The 23,414-nt window shown below is 41.7% G+C and overlaps 1 protein-coding gene across 1 annotated transcript in view; it reads right to left on the bottom strand.

Moving 5' to 3' along the window:
* Positions 1–23,414, bottom strand: part of RAB32 (RAB32, member RAS oncogene family) — a 58,030-nt gene that overhangs the window by 2,881 nt on the left and 31,735 nt on the right. Inside the window, exon 2 of the mRNA XM_073672691.1 lies at positions 2,357–2,637. Coding sequence (XP_073528792.1) covers positions 2,357–2,637 — 281 coding nt within the window. The remainder of the gene's footprint in view (positions 1–2,356; positions 2,638–23,414) is intronic.

The following is a 23,414-nucleotide window of genomic DNA, read 5'->3' as shown; positions in this document are numbered from 1 at the left end:
AACCAGGAGTGGGTGATAAATGCAGAATTGGTGACTTGTTTCTATTATACCTTTTCTCTGATTGTTCCTCACCTGGTTTTTGGCTCACACTCCTGAGAAAGAATACGGATCAAATACTGATAAATTAAGGCCACAGTCCCACTAAGTGTATGAGAGCCAGAACGAGGCCCTAACAAACTTCCATTGAGAGATTGTGACAGTAATTACCTATGACTCAAGACAGGAGAGATGCCAGAAACAGCTGAAGATGACATCTGGTAAGACTAGGGACAGGGAACTTACATTATTAGCACCACTCCAGCGCTGAAATATACAAAAGAAAACAAAACGCTGGAGTGGTGCTTTAAAGGGAACCTGTGAGCTAAGTAAACTACAGGCAGTGTCAGGTTGGCACCATTACACTGATTAAAATGATACTTGGGTTGATTAAATCCGTCCGGCGTACACAGTAGCCTCTATCAGAAAGCGATAGCTGCCACTGCTCATGCGCAGGCGCCATTTTGTTGGAGAAAAAATAATAATTTAAGCGCCAGAAAAATGTCCGTGGCGCATTAGCATCTATTGGCAAATGATAGCTGTTACGGCATGGGCGCCGGCACCATTTTGCTAGAGTTAACTTTTTTTTTTTTTTTCAAAGACAACAATATGAACTGCACAAGAGCAGTATTTAAAATAGGAGGCAGGTCACTGAATGATTAGTGACCTGTCATTTAAGCCAATAAGGATGAATATGAGAACAGAGCACAAACGAAACCCCGTCCACAGGCTGCCCCGAAGCACAAGAATTGAAATATCTCCAAACTGAAAATAAAGATTAAACAACCACTAGACAGATTTCATCAACCAAGGTACCATTTTAATCAGTGTAATGGCGCCAACCTGAAAGTGAATGTAGTTTACTGAGCACAATCCTGATGACAGGTTCCCTTTAATGGAATAAAACTTTTGTTTAATGGATGAACAAGTGTCTGACACATTTGGTAGATCCCTAATGTACTCCACTAGACAAACAATACCTATATAAACGTTAATGCAGATTTTGATGATGGGCTTTATAAAATACAAGAAGACAACAAAAGGCGTACGAAGCTATCAAATCAGTTATTCTCTATGCATATTTCTCAAGCTTCAATTAGTCATTTTCTGTGTGCAAATATTTATAATACATCATTCAATTATCCTGTAAGCGTTTACACATTACAAAGAATATAAAAGTATGAATATTTTACTCCACTTCCAGATAAGACGGCTTCTTTGTATTAGGAAACGTTCTATTGATTGTACAGACTGCCTACAGTCATTTATATAAACCATAGCACATTTGTTTCATATCTTAAACATCGATTGTAAAATTTAAAAAAAAAAAAAAAAAGTAAAAGCAATGTCTTTATCTAAAAAGTAATACATTTAGTTATAAAACTGAGGCCATGATCCTGGTGTAGAAAAGGAAATGTTAAAACTTGCTTTTGTTACATTATTTTGCATTAGATTTCACCCTTTTGCAAAGAAGCTGGTGAAATCCACAGCAAACAAGGAAGAAATCAGTCCTAAAGGGTTTGTTATAACTAAAATCTCCCCTATTGATAGGATAGTGAATAATTAACTGATTGTGGGTGATCCTCATTGATTGGGAGCAGAGCCACCTAAATGGGGTAGAGGTCAAACATATGTACTTCTGCTTCATTCACAATCTATGGGAATACCAGAAATAACTGAGCGCTGCACTCTGCCAGTCCATAAAGCTACGAGCTGGAGTGAATGCCGACCCCTACTCCATTCAAATGGGGCCCTATAGAGTTCTGCTATCCATCCCTGCAGTTGGAACCCCATTGATAAATATGTTTTCCCTATCCTTCATTATTTGGTAGAAATTCTCTCTCAAGTCAATATTAAGCCACTTTTCGGACTCATGCAAATGGAAATAGCTCGGAGACTGATCTCCCAAGGTTCTATCCATACCGCATTTTATGAACACATTCAGCATATTAGCTCGGAAAGCTCCCTGTGTATATGCTGAAAATCAGTACATGCTGCGCAATATAAAATTGTTCCCTTTCCAACATGAATATATATTGGTAACTGTGGCATACATTAGCAGAATTGGGTATATCCATGTACAGCAGTAAGAATGATTGTACTAGGCTCTGTTCACGCAGAGGTATGTGTCATGAGGGTTTATCAGGCTGCTGCTTACATGATGCAAGTCTATTGCCTCTAGTACAGTGAAGAGGTTAACCGTTAATTTACTGAAAAATTCAACCACTGAACACTTCTAACTAGTGTGCATTTAAAAACCTCCTATGGTCTATCTTTTGAAGAAACTTTTACTTGGGGTAATTTTGTTAAAAGTAGTTACCTTTGCAGAGGTCTCAAACCATGCAACAAAACCATTTTCTTTACAGAAGTGGTCCATCTGGGAGGGGCTGTGTGCGCTGTTCTCCCTTTTTTGATCACATTTATTGGCAAGAAGAATAGCAGGTATGGGACCACCATTAGGAAGGTGAACTTTGCTATCCAAGTCAGATTTCCACTTTGTGATGGCTTCAAAGGTGGAACCTCTGGTTACATCAAAAACCACAAAGGCGCCCACTGCTTCCTTGTAGTACACTCTGGTCATGTTCCCAAACCTTTCTTGTCCTAGAAGAAAAAGAGACAACAAATTAGGAAAAATATGGTATTAGTGCCAAGTTGTAAAATGCTCTTTTTTTAATTCAGTGTGACAAAATATTGTTGCTAGAACTGAAGTGGTGAGAAATGTAGGCATACAGTATTTAGCAAGTTAAATATATTTCCACCAGAAAACAGCCTTCCATTTGTGACCCACCAGTGATATCCTGAGATGGTATCAATCAAATTAGTGAAGGTTGCATTGCACACTCTTCACTTCTTTTGGTGTTTAAAATACACCTACTTTATTTTAGCTTTGGTTGATCAGCTGATGTGATCTCAGGTAGGAGAGGTTGATAGCTGGTTGAATGGTTTGTAATATAACACAGCTAAATTATGCGGTCCCTCCCACCACAGGCTGAAAGATTACTCATCTGTTCTTGCTAATCATGCAGGAGGTTAGACCAGGAGATCAGAAATGCAGCTTTATATTTAACATTTTGAGAAATCATTCAGTGGGAAGAAGTGCATGAACCCTGGTAAAAAAAACACTCTGAAAACTCACTAAGTGCCAAGCACTATGATTGCAGATAGAGATGATTCTCACAAATTAGAATATCAAAAAGTTAATTTCAGCTCTTCAATACAAAAAGTAAAACTCATTATATAGAGTCATTACAAAGTGATCTATTTCAAGTGTTTATTTCTGTTAATGTTGATGATTATGGCTTACAGCCAATGAAAACACAGAAGTCATTATCTCAGTAAATGAGAATAATTAACAAAAAACATCTGCAAAGGCTTCCGATCCGTTTAAAAACGTCCCCTAGTCTGTTTCAGTAGGCTCCACAGTCATGGGGAAAATGATGCCCAGAAGGCAGTCATTGACACACTCCACAAGGAGGGTAAGCCACAAAAGGTCATTGCTAAAGAAGCTGGCATTTCAGAGTTCTGTAGCCAAGCATATTAATGGAAAGGTGAGTAGAAGGAAAAAGTGTGGTAGAAAAAGGTGCGCAAGCAACCGGGATAACCGCAGCCTTGAAAGGATTATTACAAAAAGGCCATTCAAAAATTTGAGGGAGATTCTCAAGGAGTGGGCAGCTGCTGGGGTCATTCCTTCAAGAGTCACCACACACAGACGTATCAAGGACGCCAGAAGCTTCTTACCTGGGCCAAGGAGAAAAAGTTGTTGTTTTCAGATGAAAGTAAATTTTGCATTTCATTTGGAAATGAAGGTCCCAGAGTCTGGAGGAAGAGTGGAGAGGCAAACAATCCAAACAGCTTGGGGTCTACTGTGAAGTTTCTACAATCAGTGATGTTTTGGGGAGCCATGTCATCTGCTGGTGTAGGTCCACTGTGTTTTATCAAGACCAAAAGTCAGTGCAGCTGTCTACCAGGAAATGTTAGAGCACTTAATGCTTCCCTCTGCCGACAAGCTTTTTGGAGATGGAGATTTCATTCTCCAGGAGGACTTGGCACCTGTCCACACTTGCCCAAAAGTACCAATACCTGGTTTAAAAACAACAGTATCACTGTGCTTGATTGGCCAGAAAACTCGCCTGACCTTAACCCCATAGATAATCTATGGGGTATTGTCAAGAGGAAGATGAGAGACACCAGACCCAACAATGCAGACGAGCTGAAGGCTGCTAACAAAGCAACCTGGGCTTCCAGAACACCTCAGCAGTGCCACAGGCTGATCGCCTCCATGCCACGCCACATTGATGCAGTAATTGATGCAAAAGGAGCCCCGACCAAGTATTGAGTGCATTTACTGAACATACATTTCAGTAGACCAACATTTTGAATTTTAAAAACATTTTTCAAGCTGTTATAAATTATTCTAATTTACTGAGATAATGACTTGTGTTTTCATTGGCTGTAAGCCATAATCAACATTAAACAGAAATAAACACTTGAAATAGATCACTGTTTGTAATGACTATATAATATAAGAGTTTCACTTTTTGTATTGAAGAACTGAAATAAACTTTTTGATGATATTCTAATTTTGTGAGAAGCACCTGTATATCCGAAATGGGGAGGCAAAGCTAAAAAAAAAAAAGTTTTATTCCGCTCTGCAGTCACTATTAATCTGTCTGTATATAGCTGAATATTGGTCGTTTAAAAGCTGCAGTTTGCAAGTGTAAACGCACAATTGGTTTCAACCACAACTACAGATGAACTATGTGGCTATTCTGAAATAACCACAATACTAGAATCCAAATTTCTAAACTATCGACAGAAGCTTAAAAATGGACTTGGTTTGAACAGTCATGCTGTGTTGACCAAGTACAGGCGCTATCTGCAACATGGCATGGCCTGGCCAAACATGCAAGTGTATCTTCTCAATGCTGGTTTTCCCCTCCATCTCTGCCTATATGAAGAAAAAACGGTCAAAAGGTTTGTGCGGAGGAGGGGTGGGTGGGACAGAGGGAAAACAAATAGGTGGGAAAGGAAGAGGAGCTACTAAATGTTTGGCCACACCAAGGGTGCACTGATGAGCGCCTGTCCTTGGTTTGAGCAGTCATTCTATGCTGACAGTTACATTAAAGAGGTATTCCCATCTCCAAGATCCTATCCCAAAATGTAATATGTGTAATAATATTAGCAAATACCTCCAATTAGAAATGTAGTTTCTTTTTTCTGATTAGCCATGTCTCTTTCCTCATGTGCAGGCATTGCAGGACCTTAAGTATCCACGGTTACGACCACTAGCAACTAGCTAACTGTCACTATATCTGTGGTCGTAAGCATGGATACCTAAGGTCCTGCAATGCCCTACAGGAGCGAATCAGAAAAATTATACATTTTTAATTTGATGTATTTGCTAATATTATTATTACACCTACTACATATTGGGATAGGATCTTGGAGATGGGAATACCCCTTTAACTACAGGAGGTGCAGAAGCATCATCACACCCAGGACAGGATACCTAAGGAAATCTGAAGGCCCATCTGGCAAAATACCAGTGTGTGACATATGTTAGGTGGGGGTAAGATTTACAGATTTTGTTTTGGGACCAAAAGCATTACGTCACACCTTCACTTACTGGAATAAATGCATTTGTGATGTATGAACAACTTTTTATGAGAAGCTCTCTTTGTTCATATGTGACATCCATTCACCCAGGTAAACTAAAATGTATATGAAACATCTGACAACATTCACGTTCTATAACTTGGAAAGTACGGTAGCTTTTGCCATTGGCAGACCTCTTTAATACATAGAACTTGTTGTAAATTGCAGCAGTGTTGTGTGTTGTATTAAACAGTATGGCATAGGCAGTGCTCAGCCCATTTTCATTGCATAGGAGGAAGGGGCAGAGTAACTGTATATTAAAGGGTTTGTCTGGTCATAACCTACCTATCCAATGGATGGGGCATCACTGTTATCACAATCAATATAAGATCATTGGGAGTTAAGACCAGACACCCCCACTGGTCATCGCCTACAAGCACTGCCGGCCGCCAGATGTTAACACTTTGAATGGCACTACAAAGCACAACACCATTCAATGTGTAGCAACCGCTGCTGGGTAATGCAGAACAGATAAAAAAACAAACAAAAAAAAAACCTAAACTTAATGGGAAGGAAGTGAGAACAGCTCTGAGTTGCAAGTATCTAAAGCCATATAAAAAGCAAACAGAAAATGACCCAGGAGACAAAAGGGAGTCTCTAGTTTAGAAAACCAGTTACATTATAAGGCATATGCACACAACATCTTTTAGGTGTTGGCACAACCACATCTTTTGGCAGTGTTTTCCATGAAGACTTGTCTCTGATGCAATTTTAGCAACTCAGCCACCAGCATTTATGTATTTTTTAATTCCATACAGTAGTGGCATCCAAGCAAAAGTTGCCAGAAGAACGGTCAGAGAGAAAGAGAAAGGGCGCTTTCCATACAAGAAAAAGAGCAGTGATTTCTGGGCATTGCCATAGAATGAAGACAAGGGTGTAGGTTCTCTGGATCTATATTCATTCATACAACGCGTTTCAAAGTCGGGTTGACTCCATCAGGTACAGTATGTTATACACAGCCACCTCCCTTATACAGGGGAGAGAAGAAACTTCTACACAGCTTAAAACAAATAGTTAAAGCCAACAATTTATATACAAGTCACATATGTAACATCTGCAGCAAAGAACCATTTGTTGTAAATAAATGTGCATTACATTGAGTATATGTATGAGGTCTTAATTTTATAAAAAATAAGTAATTTTAAATAAAGGGAAAAAAAAATAAAAATTGGGGTTGGAAGCCATTGAATACTAATCTGACGGGACAAAACTATCCCTGAGGAACAAATCATGTTTCTCTTGCATAGTATTGATTTAATACTGAAACATTTTTTTTTTCCTTTGAGGGTGCGACCCATCGGCAGTTGAGGGTTGGCACGATGAGGACAAGATTCGCTCCCAATCACGAAAATCTTTTTATGGGTAGATTTGAGTCCCTCTCTATGAGGCGGTCCCTCCTGCCGATTGGTCACATTTTATTATTTTTAAAAGATTTATAGATTATTTGCTTTTTTCATATGGCGTGGCACAGAAATTGAAACAACGGACCGATGTAAATTTTAATTTGCCTGTTGTGGCACTAAAGTGCTGAAATTTGTGTTATCCTTCATTTACTTCTACTCCAGCACTCCATATTTACTAATTGTTGCAATACAACGTGATACATAACTAAATAGAGGACTTTTTTAAAAAAAAAAAAAAGCGATCCATGTGTCCGTTTCATTAAGAACTCAGTGCATGTCCTATTGTCAGTTTCAAGGATTTAGACTAAACTTTTCAAGTTTATAGGGATCCATCAAAAATTTATAATAGAACAATAGCCACCTTAAGTATGGCAAGCTGGAAATAAGAGGATACTTCCAGTAAGAGGAGTTGGTTCAAACTAGATGTGATAGTGGTGTAGGAGTCCTTGATGCGCGATTAGCGATGTGGGTGAAGTGGCAATTATACTGCCTTGTTGTGGTCTCTGTGGGAAAGCTTAGACTGTCATAATGCAGTGAATGGGGGCTCTGGCTGTCAATGCTGTGAGGGGGCAGGAGCTGGATGTCACTACTCAAGGGGTCTTTATGTGGCTTGAGTTGAATGTGGCTTTCTAGGAAAGTAAGGTTGGGACCACACGTTGCAAATTACAGCATGTGCTTGGGATTTCAGAAATCTTTCCTTTTGTTGGTACAATAAAACATTGCTTTTTTTGTGGCAAAACCGCAATGTGTAAACATACTCTTAAGCCATTTTATGTACTGGAGATAATACAGTGCGGAAGATATTCACTGAGAACAGTAGGATACTTAGGGCTAGGATTTTCTCTTTTTTCCAGTACAATTCTGGATTGTTGCCATGTATCCGTATTCACACACAACCAGTTATTCAGAAACCTATCAGCTGTGACATCAGATTTCATGATTAAATGAGTTTAGACTGGTGAACCTTCCAGTTATAGAAATTTACTACAATATTTACATATCAATCTTGAGGTCATCTGGAGTATCAGGTTTTCACCTCGAGGAATTAATTCCCATTTGGAGTATTTGGGTGGTCAAACACATCCAGAGATCTTTTTTGAAAGTGCAAACACATTACGGTACTTGTCCTGATATTACTGCCTATTCATAGGATTCTTCCTACAACTGATCACATGCATGTGAAAGCCTAACCTCAAAATCACAGGACCAAATCCCTTATGAACCATGCAGCGGTCATAAGATACATATTTGATGAGAGTATACCAGGGCCAAATTTCATTTAAACACGCATCTTACACTTCTCGCATCTGTAAAACTGATGAATAATGATGCATTTCTTTCTTGGATAGATAGACACATACATACATACATACATACATACATACATACATACATACATACATACATACATACATACATACATACAGACCAAAAGTTTGAACACCCTTCTCATTTAAAGATTTTTCTGTATTTTCATGACTATGAAAATTGTACATTCACACTGAAGGCATCAAAACTATGAATTAACACATGTGGAATTATATACTTAACAAATAAGTGTGAAACAACTGAAAATATGTCTTATATTCTAGGTTCTTCAAAGTAGCCACCTTTTGCTTTGATGACTGCTTTGCACACTCTTGGCATTCTCTTGATGAGCTTCAAGAGGTAGTCACCGGAAATGGTCTTCCAACAATCTTGAAGGAGTTCCCAGAGATGCTTAGCACTTGTTGGCCCTTTTGCCTTCACTCTGCGGTCCAGCTCACCCCAAACCATCTCGATTGGGTTCAGGTCTGGTGACTGTGGAGGCCTGGTCATCTGGCGTAGCACCCCATCACTCTCCTTCTTGGTCAAATAGCTCTTACAGAGCCTGGAGATGTGTTTGGGGTCATCGTCCTGTTCAAAAATAAATGGTCCAACTAAACGCAAACCAGATGGAATAGCATGCCGCTGCAAGATGATGTGGTAGCCATGCTGGTTCAGTATGCCTTCAGTTTTGAATAAATCCCCAACAGTGTCACCAGCAAAGCACCCCCACACCATCACACCTCCTCCTCCATGCTTCACGGTGGGAACCAGGCATGTAGAGTCCATCCGTTCACCTTTTCTGCGTCGCACAAAGACACGGTGGTTGGAACCAAAAGATCTCAAATTTGGACTCATTAGACCAAAGCACAGATTTCCACTGGTCTAATGTCCATTCCTTGTGTTCTTTAGCCCAAACAAGTCTCTTCTGCTTGTTGCCTGTCCTTAGCAGTGGTTTCCTAGCAGCTATTTTACCATGAAGGCCTGATGCACAAAGTCTCCTCTTAACAGTTGTTGAAGAGATGTGTCTGCTGCAAGAACGCTGTGTGACATTGACCGGGTCTCTAATCTGAGCTGCTGTTAACCTGCGATTTCTGAGGCTGGTGACTCGGATAAACTTATCCTCAGAAGCAGAGGTGACTCTTGGTCTTCCTTTCCTGGGGCGGTCCTCATGTGAGCCAGTTTCTTTGTAGCGCTTGATGGTTTTTGCAACTGCACTTGGGGATACTTTCAAAGTTTTCCCAATTTTTCGCACTGACTGACCTTCATTTCTTAAAGTAATGATGGCCACTCGTTTTTCTTTACTTAGAATTTGTATTATGGCAAGAAAAAAGCAGCTAACAGTCTATTCAGTAGAACTATCAGCTGTGTATCCACCTGACTTCTGCACAACACAACTGATGGTCCTAACCTCATTTATAAGGCACGAAATCCCACTTATTAAACTTGACAGGGCACACCTGTGAAGTGAAAACCATTTCCGGTGACTACCTCTTGAAGCTCATCAAGAGAATGCAAAGCAGTCAAAGCAAAAAGGTGGCTACTTTGAAGAACCTAGAATATAAGACATTTTCAGTTGTTTCACACTTTTTTGTTAAGTATATAATTCCACATGTGTTAATTCATAGTTTTGATGCCTTCCGTGTGAATGTACAATTTTCAAAGTCATGAAAATACAGAAAAATCTTTAGATGAGAAGGTGTGTCCAAACTTTTGGTCTGTACACACATATACATATATATTTTTTTTTTTTGGTATTTTTTCTGAATAGCAAGTCGATTTTACATAGAAATGAATTGGTCCATTCTTTTGATAAGTTATGTCAGCGATTTTGAGCAGCTTTTTCATTAAAACACACACACACCCTTTTTATATAAATCTATTGCAAAGCAGGACCTCTGCTGGTGTAATGGAGGTCATGCAACAAAGCAAAAGTATTCCTTCACGCTGCGTTTGCTGTGTCTGAGAGATACAAGTCAGGTCTCAGGAGGCTTTACTGGTATATACAATGGGCAAGCAATGTGGAAATTAATGGGTGTCAAAGTGTTTTTAGTACACCTAATAAATCTTGATTTTAGGGGATTCTTGTTAGCCGTCATCCTCAGATTGTATCTATATTTGTACCCCAACCAGATGCCCTCAAGTACAGCTCTGTACAAACCTTCAATGTACATCACTGGTAGGCTGCCAAAGTAAAAAAAAAAACTAATAATAATCAAGCTATGCAAGATAACAGCAGACCGGTATTCCATACGTAAAGGTGTGCCAAAGTTCACCAGCACAACAGAAGCCACAATGACACTATTGGCCTCTGTTACCAGATTTACCTAATTTCTGCCTTTCTGTACATGATTTCCACATTTTCTAGAACCAATAGAAAGCAAACAAAATTCAAAGTGGTGAAATCTACTTGTCCTAACTAAAATACATCACACTATTCAAAATGACTGTAATATTTCACCTTTACACAGAAATGCTTTAAAAAGTGATGTAAAGAAGGAAGAGGGGTGGTGGGTATGGTTTTTTAAAAAAGTTCAGAGGCAAGTCCTGCTGATAAATCAAAAAGAAGCCATACTCGTTCGTCGTTCAAACCACCCTCCAGTGGTCTCAACTAGATGAGGGGATAACTATATAACTAGAGGTCTGACACTTGGGACACCAAGGATCCAGAAATTTGGGCTTTCGAATCCCAAAAATTAGGCGCTGCAGCACTCTACTTAACAGAGATGAGGTATGCTTGCTCAGCCTCTTCTCCATTCATTGTCAACGGGACGGCCAACTGCATTCATTTCCGCCAGTCCCATATGAAAATGAATGGAGCAAAGGCAGAGTATGGTCACCTCCGATAAATTCAAGACGAGGCTGCAGAGCCCCATTCTCCAGGTTTTTATAGCCTCGATCTTGAGATCACTGAGGATCATAGCAATCGGACCCCCAGCAATCCGAAAGTTATCCTTATACTACAGTTGAAACCAGAAGCTTACATACACTATATAAAAAGACACATATGCATGTTATTCTCAATATCTGACATAAAATCAGAATAAGTAAAAAATGCCTTCAAACATTCTCTCTCTCATTATTCTGGCATTTGGCAAATATTAAAAATTATGGTAATCTTAGTTGACCTAAAACGGGAAAGGTTTATTCTGATTTTATGTCAGATATTGAGAATAACATGCATATGTGTCTTTTTATATAGTGTATGTAAACTTCTGGTTTCAACTGATATATATATATCTATCTCTATCTATCCATCTATCTATAACCCTTTAGGCCGGTGTCACACCAGCGTGTGATGTGATATGCTAATGATCCTCGGCACCAGCCGTGCTGCGAGGGGGAGCAGAGTGTCCTGCTACTGTGCTGTGATTCTCTTGCACTGAGAGGATTGCAGCACAGCTGCAGAGGAGACAGAGAAAGTAATGACTCGCCGTATATTGGACTGCACTGAGCTGACATGCGAATGCAGTGCAATGTTTCACACGCACCCATAGACTTGTATGGGTACGAGTGAGTCGAGTCTCGCTGCAAATCGCAGCATGCTGTGATTGTTCTCTCATGCCGAATCGGCATGAGAAAATAAATTGCTGACCTGCACTGCCCCATAGAATAACACTGGGCCGAGTGCTATGCGATAGAACATCGCATAGCACTCGGTCGTGTTATAAGGTTGGGTGATGCTGGCCTTCAAAAAAAATAAAAGATTATCCAAGACCCCCACGCCATTCCAGCACTGCTGCTCTAGCGGTCCCTGCCAGTGTTTCCCTTTCTCTGTAGTGATGTGTTGAACATGCATAAGTGTCGGCAGCAATCAATATTTTGGCACATTGTCCATGTCATCACTGCAGGGTAAGAGAAACCAGTGGGGCCTACCGGAGGAGCAGAGGTGATGGAATTAATAGGAAAAAATTTATATATTTCTTCATGGTAGAATGTATGAGATATTGGCAAATTCATGGCAAAACGATTAAGGTCGAGGATTACACAAAGAAACACAGCAACTGTTATAACATTCAACATCTTTGCTTCATTAATTCATTATAGAAATATTTAAAAAAATCTTTGCTATTCAGAGCACGACACTAAAGTCATGGAATGCATGTTAATCCATTTAGTGCACAACTTACGTCTGTGGACCACGGTAAGGGTTAAGATGGGTCACGCACTATATTGAGGATTATATTGCTTTTGGGAATGCTTGCTTACACTAGGTGCAGTGATCAGGGCGCTTTAAAGTTAGTGATAGGAGATGATGCAAGGCCAAGGTACAATGCAATTTAAAAAAAAAAATATATATATATATATATATATATATATATATATATATATATATATATATATATATATATATATATATATATATATATATATATATATATATATATATATATATATATTACATACACATACATCTATCTCATCATTTAAAGAGAATAGTTGACGTTCTGCTGTGAGGTGAATAATGTTAAAATCACAGCAGATACTGATGGAAAGGCCCTGAAATCAGAACTCATTTTCTTATGGGACTTTCCTCTGAAAGTACCGTATATGCTCATCAGGACCTGCTCAATTCCTTCTTACACGAATGTTGCCATGATGATGTAATACATACTGTGGTAGCACCAAGTTCTTCTATGTGAGAGCGGCGCTTTATAGCTTCTTTTGATTTGGGCCAGCTCGATGACTACTCTAGAACACTAGCTGATTTTACAAAAGAAATGGGCTAAAAAAATTCCCCAAAAAGGCACCAAGGGTGCTAGATCTATATTTTTGTATTGAGTATGGCTTAATATGTCAAACTTAAAAATTAAAAGACAATCGTGTTTGCCTACCATCAGCCTGTGATCTCTAGGTCCATTTCATGCAAGTCTATATTCACAATGCATCTTTGCAGAGTTTTCAGGGTATAAATGCCAGGTTTTTGACTAGGATTTAGCTCCTGTAGGAAAAGCTTTCTACAGTTCGTTTTTTTTTTTGTGGTGTTTGTTAACATTTCTAGTTAAGTTGGCTATGCTGCAACGTATAACACACGTTTGGTAACAATTAAATGTTTTTGTTTTTTTATATGTCGTTCCCTATGTCAATCTTGCTAACCCCATCAATCCCCTAACAGAAGGTCATCAGAAATGGTTTGTCACAAAGGCCGACTGCTCATTGTCGCTTTAAAAAGGGAACCCGATGGCTGATACATGCTGCGGCGTAGATCGGGCATCAGATCCTGGCAGCATGATTTTATCCATATACGTTTAACTCTGAAATGCTGCCACCCGGGCCCTTGAGTGACAGGTCTCTACCTATACAAGCACACAGGGTGAGACCTGTTACTCCAAGGCAGAGGGTGGGGAGAAGCCGCTGGAGATCAGTCTAGCCAATTATTGTCCCATGCAGCTCGGTCCTCGGCAGCTATTCAACTGTCTCTCTCTGACACACCGCAGCATGGATTGAGCAGCATGTATTAGCGGTCAGGTTCACTTTAAATTACTAATCAAACAGTGCTCAGTAATATGACTGGGGTGACTTACAACTTGTAGGAGTAATCGCCATTTATTATCGGTATGGCCCATCTATCACCAGCTCTGGACACAGCTCTACCCCCCAACAGTTTTCAGTTTAGAGACCCTACAAACAGAATCTCCCTGTCTTAATAGCTTCTTATGCCCGCATGCTCATATGACCGATTCATTCATTATTCAGATTAAACAGGAAGAAAACCTCAACATTATTTAAGGCAAACAAACTAATACAAACATACTCATTGTATACAGAGCAAAGTACTTGATGGACTTTCAACATTTTATTCACAAGTTAGTCACAAGATGCAGCACAATGTTAATCCGTGTGTAGTGGAATGCATGTCCAAGCCTTAAACAAATTACACTAGTTTTACAATGCTAGAAACCGTGAAGCAAACGATCATTTCATATTATTCAATAAGCCTATTTTTAATCTATTTATCAGTGATTTTCCCAAGCAAAGCCACTTAAGGAAAATGGCAGTTTCACCACTTTATTTGCACAACTCTGCCGCCATCTTTCGCTTATAGGAGTTTGTATGTTCTCCCAGTGTTTGTGTGGGTTTCCTCCGGGTTCTCCGCTTTCCTCCCACACTCCAAAGACATACTGATAGGGAATGTACACTACCGTTCAAAAGTTTGGGGTCATTTAGAAATTTAATTATTTTTGAAAGAAAAGCACATTTTTTTCAATGAAGCTAACATTAAATGAATCCGAAATACACTCTATACATTGTTAATGTGGTAAATGACTATTCTAGCTGCAAACGTCTTGTTTTTATTGCAATATCTACATAGGTGTATAGAGGCCCATTTCCAACAACAACCACTCGAGTGTTTTAATGGTACATTGTGTTTGCTAACTGTGTAAGAAGGCTAATGGGTGTTTAGAAAACCCTTGCACAAGTATGTTAGCCCAGATGAAAACGGTTTGGCTGATTTGAGAAACTATAAAATTGATCTTCCTTTGAGCTAGTTGAGAATCTGGAGCATTACATTTGTTTGTTCTATGAAACTCTCAAAATGGCCAGAAAAAGAGAACTTTCATGTGAAACTCGACAGTCTATTCTTGTTCTTAGAAATGAAGGCTATTCCATGTGAGAAATTGCCAAGAAACTGAAGATTTCCTACAACGGTGTGTACTACTCCCTTCAGAGGAGAGCACAAACAGGCTCTAACCAGAGTAGAAAGAGAAGTGGGAGGCCCCGCTGCACAACTGAGCAACAAGACGAGTACATTAGAGTCTCTAGTTTGAGAAATCGATGGCTCACAGCTCCTCAACTGGCAACTTCATTAAATACTACACACAAAACGCCAGTGTCAACGTCTACAGTGAAGAGGCGACTCCGGGATGCTGGCCTTCAGGGCAAAGAAAAAGCCATATCTGAGACTGGCTAATAAAAGGAAAAGATTAATATGGGCAAAAGAACACAGACACTGGACAGAGGAAGATTGGAAAAAAGTTTTATGGACAGACGAATCAAAGCTTGAGGTGTTTGGATCACACAGAAGAACATTTGTGAGATGCAGAACTGAAAAGATGCTGGAAGAGTGCCATCTGTCAAGCATGGTGGAGGTAATGTGATGGTCTGGGGTTGCTTTGGTGCTGGTAAATTGGGAGATTTGTACAAGGTAAATGGGATTTTGAATAAGGAAGGCTATCACTCCATTTTGCAACGCCATGCCATACCCTGTGGACAGCGCTTGATTGGAGCCAATTTCATCCTACAACAGGACAATGACCCAAAGCACACCTCCAAATTATGCATGAACTATTTAGGGAAGAAGCAGGCGGCTGGTATTCTATCTGCAATGGAATGGCCAGTGCAGTCACCAGATCTCAACCCCATTGAGCTGTTGTGGGAGCAGCTTGACCGTAAGGTACGCAAAAAGTGCCCATCAAGCCAATCCAACTTGTGGGAGAGGCTTCAGGAAGCATGGGATGAAATTTCTCAAGATTACCTCAGCAAATTAACAGCTAGAATGCCAAAGGTCTGCAATGCTGGAATTGCTGCAAAGGGAGCATTCTTTGACGAAAGCAAAGTTTGAAGGAGAAAATTATTCTTTCTAATAAATTATTATTTCTAACCTTGTCCATGTCTGGACTATATTTTCTAATCATTTTGCAACTCATTTGATAAATAAAAGTGAGTTTTCATGGAAAAAACACAAAATTGTCTGGGTGACCCCAAACTTTTGAACGGTAGTGTAGATTGTGAGCCCCAATGGGGACAGTGCCGATAAGGTCTGTAAATTGTCTGAATTGTAAAGCGCTGAGGAATATGTTGGCGCTATATAAATTAATAATTCTTAATTTAAGTATAGAGAAAAAGTCACAAGAACAATGGGCATGTAGTAACAAGACCGAACGTGCACAGCTAAGTCGTTTTGATATTGCTGTCCATGGTGTTCATTTTAAACCCTTTACAGCCTGTGCCGTATTAGTACGCACAGGCTGTAATCCCCCGGTTCAGTGAGGGCTCCGGCGCTGAGCCCGCACTGAATCGGGCACATGTCAGCTGATTATTACAGCTGACATGTGCCCACAACAGCCGCGGGTGGAATCACGATCCACCTGCGGCTGTTAACATGTTAAATGCCGCAGTCAATCTCGGACAGCGGCATTTAGCAGTGCTGCACCGGAAGCGCATCACTTACCCCGCCCATCGGCGACCCAGTCACATGATCGCGGGTCACAGATGGGTGGTCATGACAACCCTGGGTCTGCAGCAGACACCAGTGGTTGTCATGAGCTGGTCGCTATGAGCGCCACCTAGTGGTCGGCGCTCATAGCACAGGACCATTTCTGCTACATTCAGGTGATCTGCTGATAATCTGTAAGTAGCAGACGCCATCAGACAAGTGCTGCTTCTAGTCTCCTATGGAGACTATAGAAGCAAGCAAAAAGTGAAAAAAAATGTTTAAAATATTACAAAAAAATTAAAAAAAATTTAAATCACCCCCCCTTTCGCCCCATTCAAAATAAAATAATTCAAAAAACCCCTACATACACATATTTGGTATCGCCGCGGTCAGAATCGCCCGATCAATATAAAAAAAGAATTAATCCGATCGGTAAACGGCGTAACGAGAAAAAAAATTCTGAACGCCAGAATTACGTTTTTTGGTCACCGCCCGTTATTGCAATGTTGCGATCAAAACATCGGATCTACCCCAAAATGGTATCAATGAAAACTTCAGCTCGGTGAGCAAAAAATAAGCCCTCACCCAGCCTCAGATCCCGAAAAATGGAGACACTACAGGTCTTAGCGCCATTTTCTATTTTTTTTTTTTTTACCACTTAAATAAAAAAACCTATACATGTTTGGTGTCTATGAACTCGTAATGACCTGGAGAATAATAATGGCAGGTCAGTTTTAGCATTCAGTGAACGTGGTAAAAAAAAAAAAGTAAAAAAACACCATCTGTGGTATTGCGCTTTTTTTTGCACTCACACCGCACTTGGAATTTTTTTCCCCGTTTTCCCATACACGATATGGTAAAACTAGTAATGGAATTGAAAAGTACAACTCGTCCCGCAAAAAATAAGCCCTCACACGGCCATATTGACCAAAAAATAAAAACGCTATGGCTCTGGGAACAAGGGGAGCAAAAAACGAAAATGCAAAAACGGAAAATCCGAGGGTTGCAAAGGGGTTAAGAGACGCTTTTGTGGCTTTTTTCCTGGCAGAATCTGAATCTGCCTGAAAAAGACTACATGTGCACATAACCCAATGAGAGTGTTTACAATGAGTTTTTTTTTTTGCTGAGTTTTTGGCGCAGAAACTCTCCAGAATCCATTAAGAGTTCAAAAACTACAACTTTGGATTGGAGAGTTTCTGCTCTGAAAAACTCAGTGTGAACACACACTCATGGATCAAAAGAAAAAAAAAAAGGAAAAAAAGTTGAGCTGTTCAGTGGAAAGCCATTGAAAGTGCTCACTCTTGTCCAGGGCCGTGTCAGGTATAGCACCTCTGCACTAGTCCCCAGTCCTGTGTACCAGCTTGAACATGGTCTGTTGAAATGAGGCGTACAGCTTCAATATTTTCAATCTTTACGAGAGAAAGAGAATCCGCCCACCAAGGACAGGAAACCTACAGGCTTAAAAGGGTCGGCACCTCTCTCTCTTGCCTCAGTTTGGATTACAGAGCATTGAGAGGACAGCCTTGTTAATAAACACAACGAACAATCATATTTTTGCTACAGCACTCGACACCCATTTAAGCGTGAGACTATAAATCAATAACAAGGGATTACTCCCACAACGTGAAGGGAGGGAATATAAGGGTGCTGTCATGGTCTCCGAAAAATCGCGTTACCGGTAAGTAACTAATGACTTTAATCAGTCGACCATGACAGCACCACGAGAGAATTACAGAGATGAAGTAATCTAGGGAGGGACCACAGCCTGGAGAACTCTTCTCACAAAGGTGAGATCAGCCGAAACACCCATATCTAATCTATAGTGTCTATAGAAAGCGGGAGAGCACCAGGTAGCAGCCTTACATATGTCTGTCTATCGAGACACCAGTCTTCTCAGTCCAGGAGGTCGTCACAGCCCGGGTGGAATGGGCTTTCAACCCTTCTGGCACTTCCTCTCCACTAGATGGATTAGGGAGACCATTTCTCTAGATTATACATCTAGCTATGGTGGACTTGGTGACTTAAGACCCTTTCCTAGACCCTTGGTAAGATATAAACAACGAGCTATCCTTTCTAAAGTCCTTGATGACTGAAAGGTATCTAACCACACATCTCACATCTAAAGTGTGTAATTTCGCCTCTTTCTGATTACTTGGGTTGGGACAAAAGAAGGGTAGGATGACTTCCTGAAGTCTGTGGAAGCGAGTGACTACTTTAGGGAGATAAGCCGGATCTGGTCTAAAAATCACTGTGTCGTCCAGGATTTGTGTAAATGGCGAGGCTATAGACAGGGCCTGGATGTCACTAATTGTCCTGGGCAAGGTTAAAACTATTAGTAAGCCTGTTTTAAAAGGGAGAGGGTCTTAAGAGTTGATGACCGTTGATTCAAACGGTGAGCTATTCAAAGCGGTTAAAACTAAATTCAGATCCCAAGGGGCCGAGCTGTTTTTAACCACGGGTCTGGACCTAAAAGGTGCTTTGATAAACAGAGAAATCCAGTAGCTACCTGCTAGATTGCAGCTATACATGGCACCCAGGGCAGATACCTGAACTTTTAGGGTGCTGGTGGACAACCCCAGCTCAAGACCCTTCTGCAGAAATGCCAGGATTTTTCCTATCGGTGCCCCCTCGTCAACTCTAGACCCTGAGAAGGATAAGAATCTTTTCCAGTTTCTGGCATAAATCTGGGTTGTAATCGGTTTTCTGCTAAGCATCAGGGTGGATACCAGATTTTTGGAAAACCCTTTTAGCTTCAGCAACGCCCTTTCAAGTTCCATGCCACCAGGTGGAGGCCAGTTGCTTGAGGATGGAATATCAGACCCCGGAAGAGGAGATCTGGAATCTCCGGTAGGACCCAAGGATCGGAGATGGACATGCTCCTCAGGCATAAGAACCAGGGTCTCCTGGGCCAGAACGGCGCGATCAGTAGAACCCTCGCCCTGTCTGCCTTATGACCATGGGAAGTAATGCTAACCGGAAGGGGGGGGGGGGGGGTGGAGGGGAGGAAGGCATATGCCAGGCTGAAATCCCAGGGTACCAAGAGAGCGTCTACAGCTAGGGGTTTTCTCTGGGATTTAGGGAACAAAAAAAAAAAAACCCTTGTCTTTGGGTTTAGTTTTGTGGTAAACAGGTCTACCACCGGAGAGCCCCATCTTTGGACTATTTTCGTAAAGACTTCTTGGTTTAGTTCCCATTGCCCTTGCAGGTCCCCTGAGCTACCTTATCCCTCAGATGGGCTCCCCACCAACTGGGACTTGCACATGTGGTAATTGTTCTAGTGACTAAGTAACCAGGGAACCGGGATATTGAGGCCGACCTTGCCGCCAACCTAACAGAATCCACAGAGGCATCCGCCAGAAAAGCTGCAGCCCCCTGCATGAGCAGGATGTCAGACAAAATCTCCTTCCTTGATGTATTATTCTTTAGATGGGATTCAAGCTGCTCCAGCCATATCATCAAGGACCTGACCGTACAAGTTGCTGTAACCGCTGGCTTTAAGGCCCCAGGCTGCTGTTTCCCAGGTCCCTTTAAGGAAGAAATCGGCTTTTCTGTCCAAAGGGTCTTTAATAGCTCCCATATCATCAAAAGGCAAAGATGATTTCCTAGATGCCTTTGTTATGGCTACGTCTAGCCTCGGGGCTTTCTCCCAAGAGGATAAAGCTGAATCCTCAAAGGGGTATTTCCTCTTAAAGGAAGGGGGGGGGGGGGGGGAAGAGCGCCCTTTCTCTCCGGTCTTTCCCACTCCTTACATATCAGTCCCTGGAGTCTATCATTAACCGGAAAACACCTTTTCTTCCTTTGCCCTAGGACCCTGAACATAACATCTTGGACTGATCTTTCTGGTCTGGTTCCACAATACCCATGGTTGAGCGGACCGCTTTAACTAGACCATCAACCTCATTTAGCGAAAAACAATGCTGTCCTGCACTGTCTGAGGATGAGGATAAGGAAGATGAACCATCCGAGTCCTCCTCACAGTTCGATGGGAGGGAGACATCAGAGACTGGGGAGACCTCATAATCCACTTTTCACTCTACTTTAGAGAGGACCTTGCTGATCTCTAATTTAACCAGGGTTTTAAACCCCGAAGCGAAACTAGGGGTCTCATCTGCCAAAGTCTGATACAGGACTGGCACAGCCTTTTTGCTAATAGGGCCTTACACATCGCACACTCCTTGTGCTTAGATTTGGTGATGCACTTCTTCCTCTAGTAAAAACAGACGAGAAGAAGGGGCACCCTATTACCAAGTGAACTTTCACGAAGGTCACTTACCCCAGCGACTCAAAGGACTGGTACCAGTTTGGCGAGAGGACCGCTCTCAGCCGAGGGATCTTCCCTGAAGGCTGCAGATTGGTCCATCCTGGAGGAGCTGCGATGACTGGACCTGTTTGCAGATCCTCGCCTTCCAGAGGTCCTGGTGTCTCCAGTAACCCGAGGGAGTCGCTTCTCCTGGCTCTTCCCAAGCAGCCGCTGAGATGGTGATGGCGGTGACTGCTGTAGTTGCTGCTGCTCACTTTCTGACTACATATTACTATAGGGGCAGAAGTTGCCCTGGGAAGCAGAGTCATGGTGCATGATTACTTTTATACCTGCATCTGCTCTGTTACTGGGGCCACACCCACGTGACCAGAACTTCTGGGTCCGGTCACATGACCGCCGAGGGCGTGCACCGGCTTCATCATGGAGCACCCTCGGCTAATAAGAGCCTAGAGGCGCACGCTGCAGTATGGGGGACACAGAAGCCGACGTACACTGTAGTGCTGGAGACCCAAACCCCATGCAGGGGCGCAGGTTCAAAAGCCTGCCAGTTCGGCCTAGTGAGGCCGGAGCTGCAGACCCCAGTCAGGGGTGCAACTTCCACAGTCTCCCTGTTCAGCCTAGTGGAGCCGGAGCTTCGGACCCCAGGCAGGGGCGCAGCTTCCACAGCCTGTCCGTACAGCAGAGTGAAACCGGAGCTGCGGACCCCAGGCAGGGGCGCAGCTGCCCAGGCAGGCGCCGATCTCTTCCACCTTCAACAGGTAAGCCTGTCACAGGTTCCCTCAAACAAGGACAGGAAACCAAACTGAGGCGAGAGAGAGGTGCCGCCCCTTTTAAGCCTGTAGGTTTCCTGTCCTTGGTGGGCAGATCCCCTCTCTCGTGGTGCTGTCACGGTCGACCGATAAATCATACTGACTTTTGCTTGTTTAATAAAAATTATGTGTGGCTACAATAGGGTGAGGCTCTGAATACTTCAGATATGAACAGGCGTGACAATCAGGTTTCACAAGGGAGGGTTAGGTCATGAGCGAGGCTGACGCAACATCACTCACCTGGTTTTATACTTTCCTAGTTTTATTGATATCTTCTACCACAGATTCATGAGTTATATTCTCTAGAAGTTGTTTGTCGTCATTTCTTATATCTAACCTGCACGAGAGCTATAACACAATGACGTTCATAGTCTATTCATAATTTATAAAATAAAATGGTCACAGCAGGAATTTGACAAGGAAAATTGTTGCTAGTTGCAACATATCTATGAACACATGAAGTACAAGTGCCTCAGTTTACACCTAGAGCATATAATTAACTGTTTCTTATCAAAATCTGAACAATTATATTACAGGTATTCTGCAAAGAGCAGTAAGAAAATAAAGACTTTACTTCATTTTTTTTCCCCCTAGGAACAACTATTACCATATAAATACCCCACACACTTAAAGCAAAAAGTGTGCAACAAAGTTACCTTGAATGGGTTTTTCAGGATTTACATACATGTCTGCAGTTTCAGATTGCAGATTGACAGATCCCAACTGTGTGCAGCCTGGACACGGTCAGGATTCATCTTTTTTGCCAGCTTCCACTCCCATCAAAGTTTTTATCCCCTTTATGTATTGCAGTCATCATATTATATAGTACTGTGTACTTACAATTGCTCATTTTGCCTTTCTACCCAGCTAATTCTTCTCTTTTCCATTAGGTCTATGACATCACATGATTAAAAACAGACTGGCTGAATCCCTCTAAGCTGTATGTAGACACAAGAAGTCTATTTTCCCCGCACGAGTCATCATTAGGGAAGAGTCAGACGGTCGTATAACTCGGATGAAGATCACAACAATGCTCAGACTGGCCGTTAGCGCTCTGGACCCAAGCGTGACAGCATGTAACTATACAGCGGTCACGCTCTGGTTGAGAGCTGACGCACAGTCTGGACATTGCGTTGCGATCCTCGTCCAGCCGTCTGATTTCCTTTAGGCCATGTGCCCACGTTGAGATTTTTTTACCTCAGTATTTGTAAGCCAAAACCAGGAGTGGAACAGAGGAAAAGTATAGTAGAAACATGTGCGTGAACATCTGTCTGCGCTGAGGATTTCCTGACAGCTTGGACACCGCATGCTGTCAATTCAGTAATCTACAGTCATAGATTGACTGTAGATTTTTGTAAATAATAAATTTGTCACACCCTAGACTATGTATAGGATGGGATGGATAATAGAAACAGAGAAGACAGACACCCAACACATTATACTCACCCATGTAGAGGCCTTTTCCTTCATGAGATTCTGCAGCAGCTTCTCTATTTCTTTCTTCCAGTCTCACGAGGCTGTCATGTGCCCCTAAGTTCCTGGCAAGATCTTCAGTCTTTGCTGAGATTGAATGGTGGAGGAAGGAGCCTTCAGCTCCTTGTCCCACGTTCAATTCCGCTGTATATTTCTGCTAACAGCTGATTGGACTGGTTATTCCATTCAGCCGGGTCCTGCCACTACTGGCTTACACTGTGCAGGCACAGGGAGGCTGAAGCAGGAGGCTGGGGGAGGGTCTAGCAGAGACTGGGGGCATGGTGTCTGTTTTTAGGTTACGTTACGACTAGTCT

Source organism: Phyllobates terribilis, unplaced genomic scaffold (assembly GCF_046119375.1).
Source record: "Phyllobates terribilis strain yellow unplaced genomic scaffold, ASM4611937v1 Scaffold_3__8_contigs__length_932513732, whole genome shotgun sequence".
NCBI classification, from domain to species: Eukaryota; Metazoa; Chordata; class Amphibia; order Anura; family Dendrobatidae; genus Phyllobates; species Phyllobates terribilis.
Note: the sequence above shows the minus strand (reverse complement) of the source record. Positions and strands in the feature narration are given on the sequence as shown.